The sequence below is a fragment of the Terrapene carolina genome, unplaced genomic scaffold (genome assembly GCF_002925995.2).
Source record: "Terrapene carolina triunguis isolate 2854851 unplaced genomic scaffold, T_m_triunguis-2.0 Scaffold56, whole genome shotgun sequence".
NCBI lineage: Eukaryota > Metazoa > Chordata > Testudines > Emydidae > Terrapene > Terrapene triunguis.
The window spans coordinates 403,860-427,620 of record NW_020664407.1 but is presented as its reverse complement, the minus strand read 5'-3'; the positions used below and the strand labels follow the sequence as shown (position 1 = coordinate 427,620).

At 40.8% G+C, this 23,761-nt stretch overlaps 1 protein-coding gene across 1 annotated transcript in view; it reads right to left on the bottom strand.

Annotated features, from left to right (window-relative positions):
• The window catches only part of LOC112118945 (chromodomain Y-like protein), a 168,049-nt gene that overhangs the window by 11,771 nt on the left and 132,517 nt on the right, over positions 1 to 23,761 (bottom strand). Inside the window, exons 3-4 of the mRNA XM_024217451.2 lie at positions 5,869 to 6,125; positions 4,976 to 5,148 (exon numbers count right to left, since the gene is read on the bottom strand). Coding sequence (XP_024073219.1) covers positions 4,976 to 5,148; positions 5,869 to 6,125 — 430 coding nt within the window. The remainder of the gene's footprint in view (positions 1 to 4,975; positions 5,149 to 5,868; positions 6,126 to 23,761) is intronic.

Here is a 23,761-nt window from a genome sequence, read left to right as displayed (position 1 = left end):
CAGCCTGCACCGACGTAATGCCCCATGCCCGCCTCCACATGCGGTGTCTTCAGATGTGACTCCTCTCCATCTACAGACCACACAGAAACCATACTGACAGTAGAGTTTGACTTTCCCAGACGGTCCTAGTCTTCTTTACATGGTGGACCGACCTCTCCAAGGTCATGACTGGTTCCCCTTTTTTCTCCTCCTACCCCGCAAGCCACCATCACTACAGATGCCTCCCTCACGGGCTAGGGGGCCCACTTGGCTCACCATAGAGCCCAATGCCAGGATGCATATCAACATCTTGGAGCTGAGAGCGGTCTGTTTCTCATGCCGTGCCTTCCTTCCCCTCATATGGTCCTGCCACATTCAACTGCTCTCAGACAACATCGCAGCAGTTGTTTATATTAACAAGTAGGGCAGGGCCAAGTCTCCCTCCCTCTGTGCGGGGTCCATCCATCTGTGGAACTGGTGCATCAAACACCAAGTCACACCCCAGGCCACATACCTCCTAGGCACCCAAAGCTCCCTCGCAGACACGCTCAACAGGTCCTTTCACGTGAACCACGAGCGGGAGTTGCACAACGCCACTCTCCAATAGCTCTTCAGCAGCGGGGGCGTCCCCCATTCGGACCTCTTTGGGACCAGAGAGAATCGCAAACTGCTCCTTTATTGCTTCAGAGAGGGCCATGGGCACCGACTCACAGGGAGATGCCCGTCTCCTCCCCTGGATGGGTGATCTCTGCTATGCCTTTCTCCCCATTCCCCTCCTCCCGCAAGTCTTACGCAAAATTCGCAAGAACCGAGCTATGGTGATCCTGGTAGCCCCATTCTGGCCTCGTTAGTATTGGTTCACAGACCTCTTCCGCCTCTCCGCTCGTACACCACTCTGCCTCTGCACATGCCTGAATCTCTTCACTCAGCGCCATCCCAATCCAGGCCCTATCCACCTCACAACCTGGTTTTTGGATGGAGCTTGGGGATAGACAAGAGGTTTTTGACCCTAGTGTGCCATATCCTTATGCAAGCAGGAGGGTGTCCACCACCTGCTACTTGGAGCAGTAGAAGTGCTTCCCCTCATCGGTGCACCGCCATCGCCACCCACTGGAGACGATCTCCATACTCATCATCCTTGATTACTTCCTTGAACTTTAAATGTTGGACCTCACCATCAGTTCCATACGGGTCCACCTGGCAGTGCTTAGTGCCCTTTTCCCCCATTTCTGTGTCCATACACCCTACTACTGTACACTTCCTAAAAGGTCTGCTTAATACCTTCTCGCGGGTGCTCAAACTCCCACCTTCATTGGACTGTAACCTGGTCCTCTCCACCCTCACAAAACCGCCCTTCGAGCCCCTCACCACATGCTCTCTCTCCCACCTCTCCATGAAGGTTATCTTCTTAGTTGCCATTACCTCGGCAAGACGGTCAGCAACCTTATGGCCACAATAGCTGACCCCCTCCTTACACTGTCTTCCACAAAAAGTTAAAGTTTTCCTGTGGCTGCGCCCCAATTTCTTCCTGAAGGTGGAAGCAGAATTCCACTTGAATCAGTGCAGTCACCTCCCACTCTTCTATCCTAAACCTACGCCTCCCATATGACCAGAACACTGCATTCCCTCAACGTCCAACATGCGCTGGCGCTCTACCTACAATGCACCCGTGCCTTTTGGGTATCACCAACACTCTTTATCACCATTGCTGATGGATGCAAAGGTCTAGCCCTCTGACAGCGAATCTCCAAGTGGATTTCAGGGTGCATTCATGAATGTTACATGTGCACCGATATCCCCCACCTCTTGGATTCACGGTGCACTCTAACTTGAGCGCTCAGCAACCACATTTGCCTGTTTCATGGACGTTCTGTGGCAAGACATCTGCCGCACAGCATGGCGCTCCGTTCACAGTTTCATGTCCCACTACACCATCGTCCTGGCACCAGCTGCAGATGCAGTTATAGGCCGTGTTGTACTCCAGATCACACTTCCTCATACCCACCTCCATGCTGATCACTTACCTGTAACAGAAGGCTCTTTGAGATGTGTGGTCTCTATTTGGATTCCAAGACCCACCCTCCATCCCCTCTGCTTTGGCCTAGACTACTTAGTGGTAAGAGGAATACTGGAGTGGCATCGACTCACACATCCTATTATAGCCCTGGCTGCAAACACGAGGATGATGCACGATGCACATGTGGGTCAACGGGCAGTGCTAAGAAAACTTTCTAGCTCCGGCGCATGGGACGCCTGCGCACCTACATTTGGAATCCAAAATGGGACCACACATTTCAAAGAACCTCCAGTTACAGGTAAGTAACCTCCTCTTTCTCAAGACAGAAGGGGGTCTGACATTAAAAGAATTCTGTGGAGAAACCTGCTGATATTAAAAAAGTACCTATATTTTCTTAGTTTGATTTTCTTCCCACTATAAAAATAAAAAAAATCTTTTCCTTAGAACAAAGCCCTAAGAGCAGAGAAGTAGGCAGCAAAGTACCAAAGCTTTCTTTAAGATGTTTTGGAATGCACAGACTGGGCTGTTACTCCTTTGCTGTCAGAAAGGGTGTTACCTGGTGAGTTTAAGACAGGATTTCAATTTCAGATATTTTCTAAAGCCTCCTCATCTCAGGAGGAAAATATGAGGAAGACAGCTCGGCATGGTCGGGAAAGGGAAGATCTTTTGGTCCAGTATGGTATCTCAGAATCTGATTAAGGTCTTGTCCCATCAAATGTGGTCCCTGACTGGTATGAACATCAGTACAAATTCTGAAGGAAAACACACTATTCTAGACCATAAAACATTTCTCCTGGTCACTGTGTTGCTAGCTATCATTTTCAGCAGAGGATGCAAAACTTAGTCATTATCTTGTGTTATTGCTTCTAATTTGGCTTTCTTGGAGGAGCAAGGCATCTTAATGTCAATTAACTCAGCTGAAAACACTTTGGGCCATGTAATACATACTGACCACAACAGCTAGCCAGCAGACTGGGCTCAGAAACAGCTTAACAGAAGAGGGTTTTAGAAGGCTGAGCATATATGCCCCTTCCTTAGAGCAAAAAATCACTATCCTAGAGGGAAGGGCAGAAAAACTGTCTTTTAGGGTTGGCATTTCTACTCCTTTTATCTAATTAGTCTCAGTCACGTTGTGCTTAAAGTCCATGATTCCAGAACAAAAGTTGTAATAGATTTTATATGACTTAAATAAGGCAGAATGGAGATTGCCCCCTTCACCTCAATGGTTTTCTCCAATTTTCAGCTGGTAGAATTGTACAGGAGCTCCTTTTTGCTTCATAATTAAAAAAAATAGAAGATAAAATGTTTGTAAAAATTTGAGAATTTGGGCCATAGCTACAGCGTTTCATCAACATAATGCAGTTGTTGGAAAACAACGAACCGTCCTACTGTAGTTAGGTTATAGTTAGCCTTCTATAACCTATTCTTTCTTGTAATATTTTAATGCTAAGTAGGTAGTGAGTTCCTGTATTTTGACACCTTTTGTTTTCTCTTTGCATTTCTGTAGCTTCTTCTGCCTGCCTGCCCATTTAGAATAAACATTGTATTGAAATTTCTTATTTCAGCTATTCAAGAATCTCAGAATAGCAGGCAATATCAAATTTTTTCCTCACTAAAAGATAGAAGGGCAACCTTTAAAACCGAAGGCCTGATTTAACATCCATTTAAGTAAATGAAAAGATTCCCACAGACTCTAATGGAAGATGGATCAGGCCCAAACAGAGCTTAAGAATCTGGCATCAACAGTATTTTTTTAGGAAATGTTTTAAACTAAAAGAACTCACTTACATTTGTAAGGTCAGGTGTTCCCAGTGTTGAGTGATTTTTAACCCCTGATGTTCCTGCCAGACAGAATTGTGGGAAAACTTTCGCACTACTGGTGAAACTGACAAAGAAACCCTATTTAAAAAGAAGCTAGTTCTTGGAGAGTTAGGTGCTAAATACCTTTGAGGAGCTGGGTTTAGAGCTTGTCTCCTGGGGAAACTGATAGGAATAGCTATTTCTATTAGACAATAAAATATGACCTGAAGTGGATTAAGTTAAAACTGGAAAAAGGTATTCTTATTCTAGAATAAAAGTCTCCAAACAGGGAGTAATTCTGAAACAGCTGTAGCACTTTAAATTCTCACTCTACCTTTTCTAGGCATAATTTCCCCATGTAGGCAAGCCCTTATTAGCCACTTGTTTCAAATGGCTTCACCACTTACATAATCAATGAACACTTGAAACCTTTTATCTTTTTTCAAGAAAGCTAAGAGTGAATTATGAGCATTAGTTCTTCCATCTATATTTTTGGATATTTATGCTACATGTAAACATTCAGGTAATCAAAATGTAATAGGAAACCAGTTTACAAGTTACATGGGGAAAAATATCCTTGAGATATTGTAAGAGGTACACATTAAATGCTTATAATCCAACACAGGCACAGTGTCCATCTCAGCGGCATGTTTCTTTCTTTAAAAATTATGCTTTATAAGACAATTAAGTTCATTTATTTGAATATGGAATTTGACAGCTAGCTAGGATGTTGCTCACAAAGATTAAGCCATCCCTTTAGAATGTCTGTCATTCTACCTTTTTTATATGGACTTTGTTCAATCTATTCTTTCAGCACATTTATATATTGTTTGTACTGCTTTTGAACAATACATTTAAAATAATCTTTTAAAAGCATTTCTCAGGTCTGTGTTGTTTATATTAGGAACGCTATCATGCTAAGTTTTTATCAGACACAGGGGCTCTAATTCAACATGGCAAAAATGGAGTAAAAAGCTATGAATAAAATGTAAACTTGAACAGAAAGGTACAATATAAACAAGTTATGCACACTGTATATTATCAAAACTGAACGTTTGACCACACTAAATTCCTACTAAGAAGAATATAGTTAGATCTTTTATGAGATAAATTAAAAATAAACTAGTTTAGACAATGAAAAAAATCAACACTTAAATGACTGAAAACAATTTTACATACCTAATAGCTTCTGCCATCTTAGTGCTTTCCCTTTTTCTATCATCTGTTAAACGTCGTATAAAATAAATAAAATCAAGACCACAGCAGAAGACACTACCAACTGCACTGAGCAGCACAAGTTTACTGTCATCTGCAGCTGCTGTATTCAGTGCACTTTGGACTTCCTTCATTACCTGAAAATCAGCAGGAATTAAATTCGTCAGACTCTTTTTATTGTGTTATTAAAAAGTAACAAACTGTTGTTCTTTTTTGACAGGTCTGAATCTGAACTTTTACATTCCTGTGTATTCCCTAGTATCTGGGATACTTGCAAATTCTGCTGCAGGTGTTTGTTTAAACACATTCAAATTTTTCATTGTCCAAAGGAAAAGAGAGTCTAGAAATGTATGTTAAAAAATGTGCAGATCACAAATATGATTACACTGAGATAATGTAATCATTAGGAAGAAATCCAGCAGTCTGCATCTGTTGCTATAGCACTCTCTCAGTATTTCTGTAATTTGAACACCAGGTGGCATATGCAACCAGTTCAGAAAAATGACTTGAATTTAGGCTGAAGTTTATTTCAAGTCGCACTTAATAAACCACTAAGTTTATTATGAAAGGCTCCAACTCTAAATATTCAGATAATGTAGTGTATTGTACAGTGTTAATAAATAAAACTGAAACATACTAAGATTCAGATTTTAAAAGGCAAGAAAGTATAATATTTACACATTTATAATACTTTAAATGCACTAGTATGACTTTTCTGGAACCTACTGAACTATAAGTTGTTTTTTCATATTTCTGTGATTAATAATAATACTGTAATTATTGAAAATATTTGTACCACCCCCCCCAAAAAGCAAGCAAACAAACAAATCAAACCACATAAAACAAAACATTCTAACCTCTGGATTTAGTGAGTTGTTGTCAGATGATTTTGTTGATAGCAAAACGTGCGTGAATCCGTCTTGTTTCCTGACAACAATGTCTCTATACCGGTAAGCACTTTCAGTTTGTCTCACGCTGAAACGTAGCCTCTTGTCAAAAGGTTGGTCTCTCCTATCATCAATAAATCTCCTTTTGCTGGCTGTCACTCCTGTTACAGATGTTTGTATGTTGGTTGTACCGTTGGCTGCTAATGCTTCAATAAAGGTGGATGTACCTGTAAAGAGTTTGAAACAACAGTGTTATATTAATTTAGTTCTATAGCTGGAAAATCTCTTATCATGGAGGCATGTCAGTCAAAGCATACTATGATAACATACAAAAACAAGTGCCTTTGTTCTCTACCATTTGGCAAACATTTAAAAAAATTGTACATGGAACCAAACCTGAAAGCAAAATACTGCAAAGGATGAAATACTTGAAGCATGAATTTTAAGGCTATGAGAAAAGAAATTTTTAAAGGGAATAATTTTTGCCCATTCTTCTTTTATCTGATTATTCCTAAAACTGGAAAACTCTTTACTTGGGGATCCTACCAGTAGTACAATTAAGACATTTTTAGAAATATATTAAAATAAAAGAAATGACAAAGATGCACTACCTGAGGAAATTTGCTTTTCCCCTCCTCTAAGTGGCTTAAAATCTTTAAAACCATATACAAAAGAGAAAGCGAAGGGCTTTGTTTTAACCAAAAGTGGGAACTCAAACTCCTGACCAAACTCACACCTTTGACAAAAATCAAGTAAAAGAGTTGGACTAACAAGACCATATAGAGTATATGAATGTTTACAGAAAGGTAGGAACAGGGAACACAGGGCAGTCTTAGTGAGAAAGATACAGAATCAATCTCTGAAGTGGAAGGGTGTAATGGGAGACATGGAAATATGGCCCTTCTTGACCTACATAATTCTTTCCATTAATACTTTGCCTTTCTGATCTTGCTCAAAGTGATCTTAGCTTAACAAAGAGAAGGTTAACATGTGACTTGATTACAGTCAATTAGTACCTACATGGGGATAAAATATTTAATAATGGGGCTCTTCATCTAACAGGATCCAATGGCTGGAAGTTGAAGCTAGACAACTTCAAACTGGAACTAAGGTGTACATTTTTTAACAGTGAGCGTAATTAACCATTGGAACAATTTACCAAAGGTCGTGGTGGATTCTCCATCACTGACAATTTTAAAATCAGTACTGCATGTTTTCCTAAAAGATCTGTTCTTTATATGGGGATTATTTTGAGGAAGTTCTATAGCCTGTGTGACACAGGAGGTCAGCCTCGATGATCACAATGGTCCCTTCTGGCCTTGGAATCTGAGAGTCTATGAAAATTTTAATTGGTGGAATTTCAAAGAATGCAAGTGAACAAGCCACCCAGAGAGTCACAGAAAGTATCAGGTTTTTTCTACATTCCATGGTGTGAATGTAATATTGTCTAAATTAACATTTATGGGAGGTGCAAAGAACATTATGAGAGATATTCATGTCCAGTAGATAAAGGAGCTTACACACCTTTCAAGATCCATGGGTCCTACACGTACTTATCACAGCATGTGGTGTACCCTCATCCAGTGCACTAAATTTCCCAATAACAACTATGTTGGTGACACCGATCACTACACTCTTGCAGGAATTCACACAGAAAAATGATAAAAGACAAAAACATTGTATCACCCGTGGGCAAATGCTTTTCACAAAACGATCGCTCCATAGCTGACCTCTCAGTCCTTGTCCTCAAAGAAACCCTGCACAACACCTTAAAAGACAAGCCTTAGAGCTTAAATTCATAACTTTGCTAAACACTAAAACTCATGGTCTTAATAAAGACACTGTATTTATGACTTATTACAACTATCTTTAATCACTAACTTCCCTTTTTTGTTCTATGGCAGCAGGGGTGTTAATGGGCCAGTTCATTTTGATTGGTCTCTGGCAATATGTGTTAATAACTTATGCTAAACAATCTGTTCCACCTTTAGCTCACACTTTGAGTATTTTTCCCAGACCTGAAGAAGAGCTCTGTGTTGCTAGAAAGCGCATCTCTTTCATCAACAGAAGGAGGTCCAATATATAGGTGCCGACTCCGTGCTCAGCACCTATCAGCCACAGCTGTTTGGTGGCTTGGGGAGGAGCTTGGGGGAGGGTGGAGAATGATGGACGGGGACCTTGGGGAAGAGGTGGAGCGAGGGCAGGGCCCCGGGGGAGGGAAGAGGCAGGACTTGGGGCGGAGCACCCCCAGGGTAAACTAGAAGTTGGTGCCTGTGGTCCAATAAAAGATATTACCTCACCTACCTTGTCTCTCCAATAGATAAAGGGACATTTCTCAGTAGAGATTTGCATGTTGCCATCTGAAACCTGTGTAAAGCTGTAATTCAAATATGAAGAGCAGAAACACTGGAAAGGTGTACTACCAGGCTAAACCACAAATCTGTTTTTTTTCATATTTTCATGTTTAACAAAAGATGAGAGCCCATTTGTCAAATATTTAAAGATTAACTATGGCCCTGATCCCCCAATGGGATCCCCAGGACCCATAATTGTACATATTATATCTTAAAGATAGCTAAAATGAAACTTATAGACAAGCCTTAATAAAAAACAAAACAAAACAGTGGTGGATCTTGTTTAATCACTGTAATTTCCCTTGGAATAATTCATCCTGTTTAGCTGAAGTAGCTACATGAGATATTTAAAAACTGTGACTAATGTATAGTGCTGTCACTTTAAAAGAGTATGTGTGGGAGACTTGTGGGTCCCATGAGGACACTATGTACGTTTACCTAAATAGTTTGCTACACTATTACTGTAATTGGGATATTTACTTGTTATTTTTGGCCAGATTTGAATTAGGAATTACACTGCACTAATAAAAAGATATTTCAAATAAAATAAATTTTGAGAGTGCATCAGTTTCTCTAACATTTACTTCGTTACTTTTCTCTTTCAAACAAACAGAACCCTTAAAAAAATAAATGTAGCACTTCGTATGTAATGCATTTGCAAATAAAAGTACTTCTGATTAAAAACCCCATAAGATGATTAATTATGTAAATTGTCAATTCAATTGAAAAATTTTATTTTACTTTTTAATATCTTTTGTATCCTCTGACTTATAGCATTAATAATCTACTGCTCTCTCTCTATAACAATTTGTATGGAGAAGATAAAGAGAATTCAAGGTTTTTCCACAGTCATTTAAAGGGAAGAGATTGAGAATGGTCCACAAACTGAATCCATTTTTTTTCAAAGAGGATAGAGGGAGAAAAGTAATGTGGAAGATTGATGTTATTTTACGTTGTCATAGAAGATTCACATTTATTCCTATATTTTCCAGTTTATCAAATTCTCTTTCACTTCAGCAGAATAAATAAAACTTAATAATGAATACAAAATTTGAAATTGCTTGTAGGAGTTCACATCAGATATTTTTCTCTTTTTAAAACACAACAGGGATGATCATAGTTCTATAGAACAGGGGCTCTCAACCTTTTTCTTTCTGAGGGCCCCCCACCATGTTATAAAAATTCTGGGGCTGGGGGGAGGAAGGACTCAGAGCTTCAGTCGCGGGGAGCCTCCGGGCTTCAGTGAGGGGAGTGTGTGTGTGTGTGCGGGGCGCCTCAAGGCTTCTGCCCTGTGGGTCTCCAGTGCTCTGACATCCTACCCACAGGGTGCCAGTGCTTGGGGCTTCAGTTGCAGGGTGCCAAGGCTCAGGGCTTCAGGCTTCATCTACAGGGCACCACAGCTTGGGCTCTGAGCTTTCTGCCCTGGTCCTCAGCCAATCTTACACTGATCCTGCTTCGCAGATCCCCTGGGGTCCACAGACCCACAGTTGAGAACCGCTGCTATAGTGGAGAAGTTGCAAGAACACAATATTCTGTTTTTCATTAGCAACTGAAGATGAAGTGGTATTAGTTTTTGCAATGATTTAGTTTTCATTATGAAGGGTAAATCAATACAATTCAAATCACCTCTACTTTGAGACTTAGGAGGTCATGACAGAACAGCAAAAATTACAACATTCAGGAAAACTGTAGAGAACTTAGGTTTTTGCTCATAACTTATACTACTAAAGATGTCCTCTTGTAACAAATAACTACTTTAGAGATTCTAGAGGCAATGAGATACTTAACATACACCCTCCCCCCCCCCGCAAAAAAACCCCAAAACCTCAAGCCTTCTTTGTCAAGGTAGACCAAGATATAAAGGTCAAAGAGCAATTTCCCTGCTTATCGGACAACACACATGAGGAAGTGCACACATATATTACAGCACTGGATGGTAGATATAGTTCAAAACCTAAGATAAAATACAACTGGGCAGCTGCACTTAAATGGAAGGAGATCTATGGTTTAAATCAGTGTTTCCCAAACTTGGGACGCCGCTTGTTCAGGGAAAGCCCCTGGCGGGCCGGGCTGGTTTGTTTACCTGCCGCGTCCACAGTTTTGGCCGATCATGGCTCCCACTGGCCGCGGTTCGCCGCTCCAGGCCAATGGGGGCTGCAGGAAGCGGCGCGGGCTGGGGGACGTGCTGGCCGCCCTTCCCACAGCCCCCATTGGCCTGGAGCGGTGAACCGCGGCCAGTGGGAGCCGCGATTGGCCGAACCTGCGGATGCGGCAGGTAAACAAACCGGCCTGGCCTGCCCGGGGCTTTCCCTGAAGAAGTGGCGACCCAAGTTTGAGAACTACTGGTTTAAATAGTTGTCCACTTTTAATCGCTGAAAACAAACAAACATTCTGACTATATTAATGGACCAGGGCCACAGACTTGCTGACTTAAGAAAAAAGTGCGTATTTTTCTGGCAAGGAATTTCAGCCAATTTCTTTTAATCAGAAAATTACATTCATAGATCAAGAATACTGGATCAGTATCTATTAACACATGTTGGTTATAGGACCACCACGGTACATAATAGGATTTACTGGACCTTGAAATGTAGTGTACAGTTTCTCATGGCTTTTAGTCATAAAACTGAAGAAAAGAATTACAGAAATTCAATGTAAAGCACTACATTATGTCAAGTAAAAATACACACGCATTAGTCAAGTTACACCACAGTCCTGAAGTAGTCTCAGATTTTTGTTACAGCAAATGAGCATAAAAGAATCAAACAAATATACCATGGACAAATCTTAGAATTGTATTTGCATAATTAACATGAGATGTCAGTCACTTAGTTCCAAGTAATTTAATACCATAACAATATTTAAACCACAAATTCTGAATTTGTTTTTCACCAAAAGGCAAACAGAAAGATATTCTCTCCATTTCAATTCTTTGAAAAATATATTAGAAAGCATTAAAAAAAAAAATTCTAACCCTGATGGGTAAATGTAAATGGAGTGTTGCTTCAGTGCTGTCTCTGCAGCTTAAAGCTTTGCAATGCAAAGGCAGAGTGAAATTAACAAGACTATCAGTTTCACAGCTACTGCTCAGAACTCAGCAGCAGCAAAGAACCTCCATTTTCATTCAGCTGCTGCTGACAGAAAAACTATGAGCATCAGCAAAGCCAGGCACAGGTGTTATTCACGGGGAAAGATGACCCAAAATACAGAAGTTGGAAGGGGACAGAGTAGCAGAGATCTCTTCCCCATTCCTTGCTCTTATTTTTACCATAGCCAAGAAACTTTGAAGTAGGGACAAAAGAAAAAACTCTTCCTTTGTGCTATCTAGAGGGAGTGGCAATTGAAACATTTCAGATACCTGCTAGCCAGAGAGTGATACTGGAAAAAAGAACCAAAAGAGGATGCCATGACAATGCTCAGGGTAAAATCCCAGAACTTTCATCCTTCATACCAGCCACTGGAAGCCCCTCGACCTTGCTGGTGGTGCCATCCCCTTTCATATCCATCTCTTGACTTGTAGGTTTACTTATATGGCTGGCTGGAGTCTAGTATTTTCCCCGTGATTAAAAGCAAATTACGAATGTAATATAGGAGATACATATAAATATACAGTAAAACTGAGAGCCAAACAATCTTTTTTTCCCCACACACTAATTTTCAGTACATACATACTAGAGAAACTAAAACTAAAGGGAACTGAAATAATTAAATCTGAATAAGGGTTTTGTTAATCAGAAGCCCTCTTTTTGAATAACTGAATTAAGAATCCAGGACAAACACCATCATCACTAAGCTTTTTAAAAAAGCTATTTACACAAATATAACTCTATTTCTGCTTGAAACTTGTGCAGTATTACCGTATATACAAGTTGAGCAGCCAAATATTTTTGATAAGCATCGAAGAGCGGGGGTCGGCTTATAAACGGGTCTACACCAAAATTTGATGATTTAAAACTCTATGGAATTATTGAATTGAATATCTAATGCATTGTCGTTTTGTTTACCTGGAGCGTCCGCAGGCATGGAGTCCCTCAGCTCCCTGTGGCTGCGGTTCGCCATTCCCAGACAATGGGAGCTGCGGGAAGTGGCGCCACTTTGCCATGGGAACGGCAAACCGCGGCCACAGGACTGAGGGCTCCGTGCCTGCGAACACTCCAGGTAAACAAAACATCCAGGCCCGCTAGCGGCTTACCCTAATGGGCCAGGAGCCAAAGTTTGCCGACCCCTGAAATATAGGGTCAGCTTATGAAAGGGTCATACAGTTTATGCTATTTTTACCTATCCATCTTGTGGGGTCAGCTTATAAACAGATGGGCTAATGAACGAGCATATACGGTACTTTTAAAGTAAAGAATCTTAGCTTTCCAATGACTGCAAGCAAATCCGAGAAACCTGTGTAACTTTAAAGATAGGCATGTTTAAGCACAGATCAGCAGTTTTCCAAAGAAACAGAAACTGAGTGGTAGGCATGAAGGGCAGTTGTGAAAGACTGATGTAAAAAAAATTCAGTGTCAAAAATAATCCTTGTATTTTATGTTAAACGACTGTTTTGGGGGAACACAAACAAAAACAATTCTCTGTCTATACTTGTATCATTTTACAGCCCCAGTATGAGAGACTCAAACACCCAGCTCTCCAACTCATGCTGCTGTTACTAATGCTCTTCTTCCTCCAAGAAAGTGTTCTTTTGCCCCATGCCCTCATGCATCACCAATCCACAATTTTACTCAGGTCACCATTAAACCTTTTCCATTTTAGCCTTGGGTAACTAGATAATTACATGTTGGTATCTGAAATATTCCCTAGACCTAGTATACAGAATTGTCAAGTACAGAGGTAACATGATCCAAGCCCAGATTGGAAAGCTTTATGGGTCACCAGTGTGTGTACATGGTCCACTTTCTTTCTTCCTTTTCCTGTCTTATCTACGTAGACTAAAAGATCTTCAGGTCAGGGACTATCTCTTACTAAATGTTTATACAGAGTTTAACCCAATGGGGCCCAATCTCAAAAGGTGCTATTGTAATGCAAATAAATAATAATATATGCCAGAGTCATCTTTCTGCCTATGCTTTCTTCAAAGTACTTGAATAAATTACAAAGCAAATACTTTTAAAAAATATTTGAATAGGTTCTAAGAATTCGCACAGCTGGTTCCACAAACCGCTCAAAAATATATCAGAAGCTATCAATACCTTGCACTTCCTAAAAGACCTACATTGTATGTCTGCAACATTTTTAGTCTAAGAAAGCCTCATTATTTATAACGTTTAGTCCCCAAATGTGTTAACAGTTTTCCTTTAATATGCCATTACAAAGCAACTTGTATAAGTGAAAACAAAATGAAATTACAGTTTTTATTGTACATTTTTGGCAAAAATCAATGTTTTGTTCTGGAAGAGTGATCAGCAAAAGTTTGTCAGTCATGTATGTAAATACAGTTTGTACTAATACGTGTATTGTTCCAGCATACTGGTATTGGCATAGTGCACAAAATACCTATACAACCAGTAACATTCTGAAGGAACCGCATGTTAAAATACAGCCACCAAACAGAAGAGAAGCTTGAGATGTTCACCCCAATCATCTCTGTCAAAGACAACGCACAAAAATACTCCTTCAAATTATACAAAGCTGAATATTGTATTACCTTGTCAATCCACACTCAGTATAGCTTTCAGAAACAAGGTGTAAAGATGGGCAGCAAACGGATGTTTCCAAATTGTGTTGTCTCCTTCCTTAATTATATTTTTGAGAAAGTGTTTTTGTTTAAACCCTAATACATACCCTGGTCCCTCAGCCATTCTTTCTGCAAACATGCCACCTAGAATCCCATACATTGGATTCGTCACAGAGTAAGCGGGAAAATTTTGTGGGAGTACTTTATAAAAATAGCAGCAATTCCTAAGTAAATATTACACAATTAAGATAATCTTGCACTGGCTGGATGACTTAATTAATTGGCCATTTCCATCTTAATTTCTATGGAATTGGTTTCCTCAGGAAACAGTATGGAAATACATGTGACAGATTTCTTTTCTCTTCTGTATGTTGTGTGAATTTTAAACAACATTACTGTGGAATAAAGCGTTTTCTAAAGTCTATATTTTTATAAAGTATTACTTTTGGAACTGGGTGAAGACAAAGTGAACCTAAGTGTAGGTGTAAAAGAAGAAATATTCTCCAGGCAGAGAATTCTGATTCATGTCCTGCACCAATTTTTATTTTGACTCTCATGCCATATTTAGAGTATTAGGTTCTGTATCAGGACGCAATACACTAGTGTACAGACTCAATGTACAGGTGGGAAATTATTTTCTCTCTGATTACATCACAGTATCAATATAATATCTTCACAATTTTAATGATAGCAGCATTATTGCTTGCCTTTGCTATCAGTATCTTGTAGCCTATATTGCTGCATTTGCTGTTTAATGTCATTCCTTCTCAAAACAATAATGGGAGCTATGTGCATATTGTATAAATAAAAACAGTCTATTTCCACACATTTCTCTACTAGAAAGGAGGTTAACCAGAGCTTTCCTGAACACCCACAAGATGGTCATCTGGCGTAAGACGTTCGTCATTTCCTCACCTTAAATTTAGATCAGAGTTTGGGCATTTTAAATTACATTGGTGGAAATAATAGAATTGAAACAGTTACATACTTTTTTGTTTTAATTAAATTACCATACAGTATATTAGATAGACACTTAGTAGTATTATGCCCATAAAAACAGCAGGACTGATGGTATTAACACAGTTTGAGAAATAAGTTCTTAAAAATTGACCTGGAATAATTTTACTAACTCAGAAACAGAATTATACATTTTCATGCATAAACTACTTAATGACTTCTCTACAAGTTATTTTACATGAAAAATAAACACACCTCTAAGAATTGTGCCTGCTAGATTATCAAAATGTACCAATCACTCATTGTATGATTCATTTATTTTCAAACTTTAAAGAGAAAATAAGTAGTCCAAATTGTTCAAACCACAAGACTCTGCCCTTTACTAATGCCAGTAAGGCACATAGGCAATTTTCACCTCTCTTTTACTAGGTTTTAGACTTACTGTTTGGCAATTTAGCTGAAACAAGAGATTTAGAACAGACATGCCAAACCTGTGGAAAAAATGCAGAAATTGGGCTTGTTTTTGGCTTAACTGGCTTGTGAGTTGCTTGTTGGCTAGTTTTTGGCTTGTAGCTTGTTGCCTTTTTTGGGGGGGGGGGGGGGGGGGATAGGCTCCTGGCAAGCAGGGGCAAGAAAATCAGGGGTGCACAGCGGGCCCACCACAGTCCCAGAGTGCATGCTGGGGGGATCTAGTCACATAGTGTTGGGGTTCTTAGGGATTGGCTTGTTTTGAAATGGGATTACCTTGATTTTTGACTTATTGTGAAAGTCGGGGTGCTTATTTACCACATGAAAGTTGGTAACTGTGATTTAGAACAACTATCAAAATACTATTGGCTATTCCAAAAAAGAGTGTATAATCATTACAAGAAATCCCACCTGTATGTCATAGATAAACACTTTTGGTCCATATCAAAGTGTATTGTAAATACTTCTGACATTTGCTCTCCCAGGAACAAGAATTATACCAGGAGCTGTTTCTCGTCGTATGGATAAGATTTTAATATAGAGATTATGAGTGAGATTCTCATGGTTGCTCCAGCCTCTGTGTAAGAAGCAGTTGTAAAGTGGCTCTAAAAGCCCTAATGTGCCTGGGAGAGAATTGTAGTGGGTGTGGCAGGAGGTGGGAGGGATGGTAAGGGGTGGAACCACTGTTATTCCAAAGCAGCTGGGAACTGGCCCAGAACTGCTCAAGCCCCTGGAGCATCCCAGAAATGAAAATCCTTAGTTCCTTAGTGTTCCCTTCCCCACCAATCCTTGGGCTGCTCAGCACAGAGTAGGGTGACCAGATGTCCCGATGTTATAGGGACAGTCCCGATTTTTGGGTCTTTTTCCTATATAGGCTCCTATTACCCCCTCACCTCCTGTCCCGATTTTTCACACTTGCTGTCTGGTCACCCTAGCACAGAGTCTCACTTTGTGTCAAGGACATCTTCTCTTCTGTTCACAGTTGCACACATATGCCTGTGGCTACTACACAGAAAAGAAATATTAAGACAGTAATGAGTGTATTTTCAGCTATATTTTAATGTCATTTAGTAGCTGGAAATAAGAAGGAGCAGTTAGCACTGTGTAACCAGCCAAGTCTCAGCAGATCAGAACCAGGGGCTCCATGGGAGGACAGTTTAAGAATCTCTGCATTACGCAATTGTAGGATTTTTAAGTTTCAGTTTCTGAGGCTAGAACTTTGAACTATGCAAGCATCTGTTCCTTAAGGAACTCGAATAGTAAATTACTCTAAAATGGATGGCACATATGGATTAACAGTATTTGTGGTAGATTCAGACCAACCCGTGACCTTAGGACTGTGTTACTTTGCATTATCTGCATCCACAAGACTAGTAGGGATACACATTAAGAAACAAACAAACAAAAAAATGATTTCAGTGCTAAAATAATGTAAAATTTAGAGAGAGACTTGGCAGTTAGGTCTAAAAGTTGAGTGGTAGTAGTTGTGATGAAATGCACCTCTGTATTTAAACCCTACAAACTAATCCAGTGCTTTAAACTGTGTGGGTGACTCCATTTAGGGTAGAAAACTGTATACCGATCCCCTTAGAGAAGCAACAAACCTAATATATCTGGACTATCCAGGAATGGGCTGGACAATGCAGAAACACATTTTTGGGGGGAAACCTGGAACTGGGAGTGTGTTAGGATCACCCTGCAAGTAGTAACCAAGGCTGCTGGAAGCCAAAGCGTGGCCTGTGTTTGCTGACATGATGCTGGGATCAGAGTTACTGGACCAGAGCTATAGCTATAGACAGACACACAGGGTGTGGCCTGAATGCTGTTTGGCTGTTTGTGAGGAGCCCAGGTTGGGAGGTACAGCAGCAAAGCATTGTGAGTCACGCCAAGTTGCAGGGCAGGTGGTAACACAGCCTCTCACTGGTCTGGATTGTACCCCAGAATATCAGAGTGGCTTAGTCTAAACAGGATTTATACACAGCTTGCTATTCTACATGAGATTTACCCTTTAAGCACTGGTGTAACAGTTTCAAGTGAATCTCGAATGTGTTGGCTGGGAACAGTCAAAGAAAGGTTAGTTTGTTGTTTTCTGCTTGCTTATTTCGGGCGAGGGAAATAGAAACAGTAAAGCATACATATGAGTGCCAACAAAGCAGCTATGCAGCTAGAACTGACCAGGTTGGAGCAAGAACAGAAAGACAAAGATTGTGAACATCAAAAGTGGTAAGCAGAGATGAGAGCCAAGAAGAGGGAGCCAGAAAGACAACAGCAGGAAGACTCACACCAGTGAGTCATGGAGCTGAAAGACAAAGAAGCCCTAAGAAAGGAAAAGGAGAGACAGTATATTCTGGACACGAAGGCAAGGACAAATCCCAGAGTTTCCAGTCACTCCCTTCATACAAGGAACACTCAATTGTGACAAGTTGTGGCCTGCATACAAGGAAACAAACTATTGAAGAATACTTTACCACTTTTGAAAGGCTATGTGAGATTGAAAAGGTTCCAGAGGACAAGAAATTCCCCACACTGATCGCAAAACTCTCTGGTAAAGCTTTAAATGGATTTAATAAAATGCCAATTGAAGAGGCTTTGAAATATCCTGAATTTTAAAGTGCTGTTTTGCAAAGGTTTCAAATTACCCCTGAAGTGTATAGGCTGAAAGGTAGAAATCGCAGGAAAAGTGTTGGCATGCGTCACAGTATGTCTACAAAATGTGTGACAATGGAAAAAAAATGGGCAAAGGGAAGGGGGTTAAGAACTATGACCAATTACTTGATCTTTTTGCTCAAGAACATTTCCTAAGTATATGTTCTGATGAGGTCAGAGATGCATTATGGGATAAATCTTTAAATTCTGTACAGAAAATGGCCATCCTGCCTGATTCCTTTGTGCAAGCCTGAATATCTAATGAGTGCAAGACACAGAAGAAGGGGCACAAACCCAGTGTAAAGGGGGGATCCCATTTTACCCCCAGGAAGGAGGGTGCTGGGAGCCCAGGCACATATCTCCCCAGAATTCCACTCCTAGAAATCTCTATCACAGACCTCCTGTGCAAAAAAAGGGTCCAAGAAGGTGTGATGCTGTCTAAAGGGGAAGATGACTGTCTACTCTTTCACGGTCACCACTTTTACAAAATTGTGATAAATCTTGTATACAGTATGCCTTGTGAGGTACTGGAAAAGTTGTAACCTGCTGAGTATTATTATCTGGTTATAATGTGTATATCGACATTGTGTGTGGAATTATGAGATTTTGCTATATGTTTGTAATTCAAACATATTGTGAGTCTGAGAAATGCCCACAGGTTAGCTCTTCAAGGATAACAAAGGAACTGTAAACAAGAGTCCCTGCATGTCATGTCCAAAGATACCTCAAATGTCATGTATGCAGAATGTGCAAGCAAAAATTTGCAATTCATATGAAGAACTGGTGGCAAAGCACGTAAACCATGGGACTGCTTGCCCCCATGACACAGCAAGGATTTTTCCAGCAAAAAGGATCATGATATAAAGAGGGAGAACAAAGGCCCTGGCCACCTCTTCCCTACCCCATCTCTGGACTGATGAATTCTGATGGGAAATTTTGAACAAAAGGACTGAGGTTACCAAAAACTATTTGGGCAACCCAGAGAGACTTTTAGAAAACTAGCACATTTAACATCCTTGCTATCATTTTGGACTATCTACTTTGATCCAACTGTAATGTATTTTATTTGCTTTAACCTTTTAGTAACTCATCTCTTTTTCTTAGTTAATAAATCTTTAGTTAGTTTTCTAAAGGACTGACTACAGCATTGTCTTTAGTTTAAGGTCCTGAGAACCTGAGTAAGTGACTGGCCCCCTCGGGCTGGAAGAACCTAATGTGTGGTGATTTTTGGTTTTAATAACCTGTCATCACAGAAGTCCAGTTTGTCTGGGTGGTAAAGATAGGCCGGAGTGTCTAAGGGGATTGTCGGTGGCTTCATGTTAAGCTAGTATAGCGATCCAGGAGCACACATTTGTTGCTTGTGGTATATATAGAATATACCACCAGAGTGGGGGAGTCTGCCCAGTTTTTTGATAGTCTGACCTGAGATTGGCCCTCTCCGCTATACCAGGCATGGCGACAGAAGGTGCTTCTAGTGTAACTTCACTGAGCACCTAAGAAATCATTGCCTTCCGCTAAAAAGAAAGTAAACCCACGTCTCATCCAGCCCAGAATGAAGCAACTATTCTTAACACACAACCCCAAAAGGTACCTGCAGGGGCTCTATTGAATTTTGTGAGGTCTGACCCTGGGGAGTAGATATGGAATTTATTAAAGTCACCAAGGTTAATTGCAAGGAACATGTAGGGTGGAGAGACTGGTGCTCACATCTCTCTGGTCAGGGAAAGCGTGCTCCAGAAGACTGATCTGTTATCTGACCAGGAGTTAGAGCTTCTGGCACTGGGGAAACAAAATTCCTTGCGCCTTGGGCTAAGGTTCATTCAGAATGGGAAGGCTTAGAGGGTGACTTGACATTCTGAATAGTATCCCTATGGAAATGCTCATGGGGAATGATATTTTGCATATGGCTAAGGCTGTTAATGTTTTAACCCATAGTAAAAGGGAATAGTGTGCTGGGATTCCAGAGGAAAACGGTAAAGACCGTAAAACTGTTAAGAGGAGGGGAAGGTCCTGCCACAATCTCTGCAGCAGGAGAAATCACTGTGTTTCCAGGTGTGGGGGAGCCCAAGGTCAGCTTCTCTGTGGCAGACGAAAGAAGCATGTCCTCAGTGCTGGGGGGGGAGGGGGAATTAATCCCTGTTACTGAAGTTGTCAGCTGCCAGTGTTTTGCAGATCTCACTCTAGAGTGCAGAAGGGGATATGTCTTAAAGGGAGCCCAAAAGAAGGGAAAGGGGGAAAGGTTTTTTGAAGAGAAAGGGAGATTGTACAGGGAAGCTCCCATGGGAAATAAGAGCCCTGGAAAATCCTACAAGCAGCTCGTTGTGCCTGCCCAGCACGTGGGGAATTAGCAATGCGCACTGTGGGACCTATGGCATGTCCTACTCAAAGGGAGAAGAAACATATCCTGGTGGAAGTGGATTTTGCCACCAGATATCCTGAAGCAGTTGCTCTAACCCACACAGAAGCTGGTTCTGGGGCAACAGCCCTTTTCACTGTTTTTAGCAGAGTGGGTTTCCCTAAAGAGATTTTATCTGACTGTAGGTCAAATCTCATGTTTCAGCTATTCAGTGAGTTCTGGAAGTTGGGTGGAATGAAACAACTAAAAGCTGCCCCATATCACCCAGAGACAAATGGTCTGGTGCAAAGGTTCAATGAAACTCTAAAATCTATGCTGGAAATGTATGAAAATAAGAGAGTAAGACTGGGATGAAATATTACCATATTTGCTATTAGCTTATAGGGAGGTGCCCCAAGAGTCAATCAGCTTCTCCCCATCTCATCTTCTATCTGGAAGGAAAGTGAGGGACCCCTAGATTTCATCAGAGACTCACAGGAAAGGGACACTAAGGCAGTGGGAGAGCCAGTAACTGAATACCTATGAGGAGTCTGGTGGCACCTTAAAGACTAACAGATTTATTTGGTCATAAGCTTTCATGGGTAAAAAAACCCCATTTCTTCAGTTGCATGGAGTGAAAATTACAGATACAGGAATAAATATACTGGCACATGAAGAGAAGGGAGTTACCTTACAAGTGGAGAATCAGTGCTGACAAGGCCAATTCAGTCAGGGTGAATGTGGTCCACTCCCTTGGCACTGACACCTCCTCATCAATTATTGGGAGTGGACCACATCCACCCTGACTGAACATACTTGTAAACACTCTTTTGAAATAGGTGACTTGGTGTTAGTGTTAAGCTCTGGGGGGAAAAAATACAAAATGCAAAATTCTTGGGAATGACCTTTTGAGGCGATAGAATCGGTGAATGAAGATACATATGTTTAAAAGCCTCATAGTAATGCTATCTCACAACTGGTACATGTAAACAGACATAAAGCATATCCTATGCCTAGAATCAATGATATGATGGATATCTTAAGCAAAGCTAAATATCTCAGTTCTTTTAATTTAGTTAAGAGGTACTGGCAGATACCTTTAGATGATGATGCACAGAAAAAAATCTGTTTTTGTTACTAATATGGGATTATATGAATTCAAAGTGTTACCATTTGGGTTAGTTAATGCAGGAGCCACTTTTCAGAGGCTGGTCCACCAAGTGTAAAAAAGGTTTACAGGACTTTGTGAGGGTCTATGTCAATGAGATACAGGTGTTCAGCAACACACTTGGGAATTGCAATGTAAAAGCTCGAAGAGGCAGGCCTGACTACAAAAGCCTCTATAAAATTGGAGTAGCCAAAATTCCTTATTTGGGACACTGTGTAGGGGGCTATGGAAATTGTGCATACAAAGGGAAAAGAAAACATGGTGGCAGATGCCCTGTACAGGAAAGAGGGCTCTGACCCTCTGCCCCCAAATCAGCCAACTTTACAAGGGGGGAGGTGTGATGGAGTGCACCCCTATATTCTCACCCTATACACTTTGTACAAAATATGCCTTCTGAGGCACCATCTGAAAACTAATAACTCTCTGGTCAATAATATCATGATGAAATGTGTGTAGCAACATTCTATGTAAAGTTATGAATGCCACATCAATGATAATTGTAGCATATGTTCAAATCCACATAGCCCTGATTAGGCAGAACCGAGCAAGCAGGTCTCAAACAAAGGAATGTGTGTTTACCTCAATTTACATATAAGTTGTAAATAGGGTCCTCAGGCAGAAAGAGGGGGAAGAAAGGAGTCAAGGAAAATCTGCATTTCAGCAAACAGAGGTGAGAAGAAACAGCATGCAACCTCTTTCACCCTCAGACACCATGTCTCCTTTATTGTTTGAATAAACTTTGATGAGGGGTAAGCTTCAGGAAAATGCATCTCAAAGAGGGAAGGGACTATAAAGGTGAGGGGTAAAAACATCACAAGGGCTCTCCCTATCCAGCTCTCTCTTTTCCACCTAAAGATAAAAGAAACAGCCTATGGATTTTGGGAGAAGATCCTGACTTGAAACTTGGACCGCAACGTTACTGGGAACCTGGGGTAAGAATTTCACCTTGACCCAAGTCTCGTTTGTTAAGTTTAGAAAGCGTTTTATCTTTATTTCTCTTGTAACCATTTTTTACTTTAATGCCTTATACTTGTACTCATTTAAAATCTCTCTCTTTGTAGTTAATTAAGCTTGTTTTATTTTTTAATCATAACTAATCCAGTGTTTTGAACTGCGTGGGTAACTCCATTTAGGGTAGCAAACTGCTGTACATTGATTCTCTTAGAGGGGTAACAAACCTAATATTTCTGGACTGCTCAGGAGAGGGCTGGACAGTGCAGAAACACACATTTTTGAGGAGGAAACACAGTGGGAGTGTGTTAGGGTCACCCTGAAAATAGTAACCAAGGCTGCTGGAAGCCAAAGTCTGGCCATTGTATGCTGACAGGCTGCTGGGGTCAGAGTTGCTGGCCCAATGCTGTGGCTATACACAGACATTCAGGGTGTGAATGCTCTTAGGCTGTTTGTTGAAAGTTACAGCAACAAAGCATTGTGAGGCACCCCAGGTTGCAGGGCAGGTACTAACAGCCCCTTACTGGTCTGGGTTGCACCCCAGAATGTCATAGTTGCGAAGAAGGAAAACAAGCCAAATGGGGGTTAAAAACATACTGTAAATGAATGACTAATTGAACAATAATGATAATACCTAATACTTGAAACACTTTATATCTTCAAAGTATTTTTCCAAACATTAATTAAATAGCCCTCACATCACCAGTTCTATTAATTTCAGATACAGAGATTATAACATAGGGCCACCTCACTCCCCACTCCAAATGGAAATCAGTACAAGAGAACCAGGGGAAAGGAAAACTCCAGGAGCTTCAAGTCATTCATTTCCCCCCACATCACTCCTTTGGGAGCGAGAGCAAAAATTAATCCCTATTACCATGTAAAGAGCAAGGAGGATCAGCCCCCATAACCTGGGCTATCTGCATGGATGACAAGAGCTTCTACACTGGGTCCTATGGCCACCATACCACCAATGGATCCATGCTGCAAGGGCCGGCTACTACCCTGACCCACATCCATCAAAGATATGCAAGTCCATGTCGGTTCTACAGCTGCGAGGGAAATCTCTTCAGAAAAAACATTGTACAACTTAAGGGCATACTTTCTTATTAGCCAATTCCTGCTTGGTGCCCAGCAGTGGAGGGACTGGAGTAGAGAAATGTATTTAGCACATCTACCCTGACACTGCATAGATACTGCAGTAATGGCTAAAACCCCCTTTCTTCACAGAAACGAGGAGATACATATACAGATCTAGTGGGATTGATCTCACACTGGTAGGACTAGGGTTACCATATGTCGGT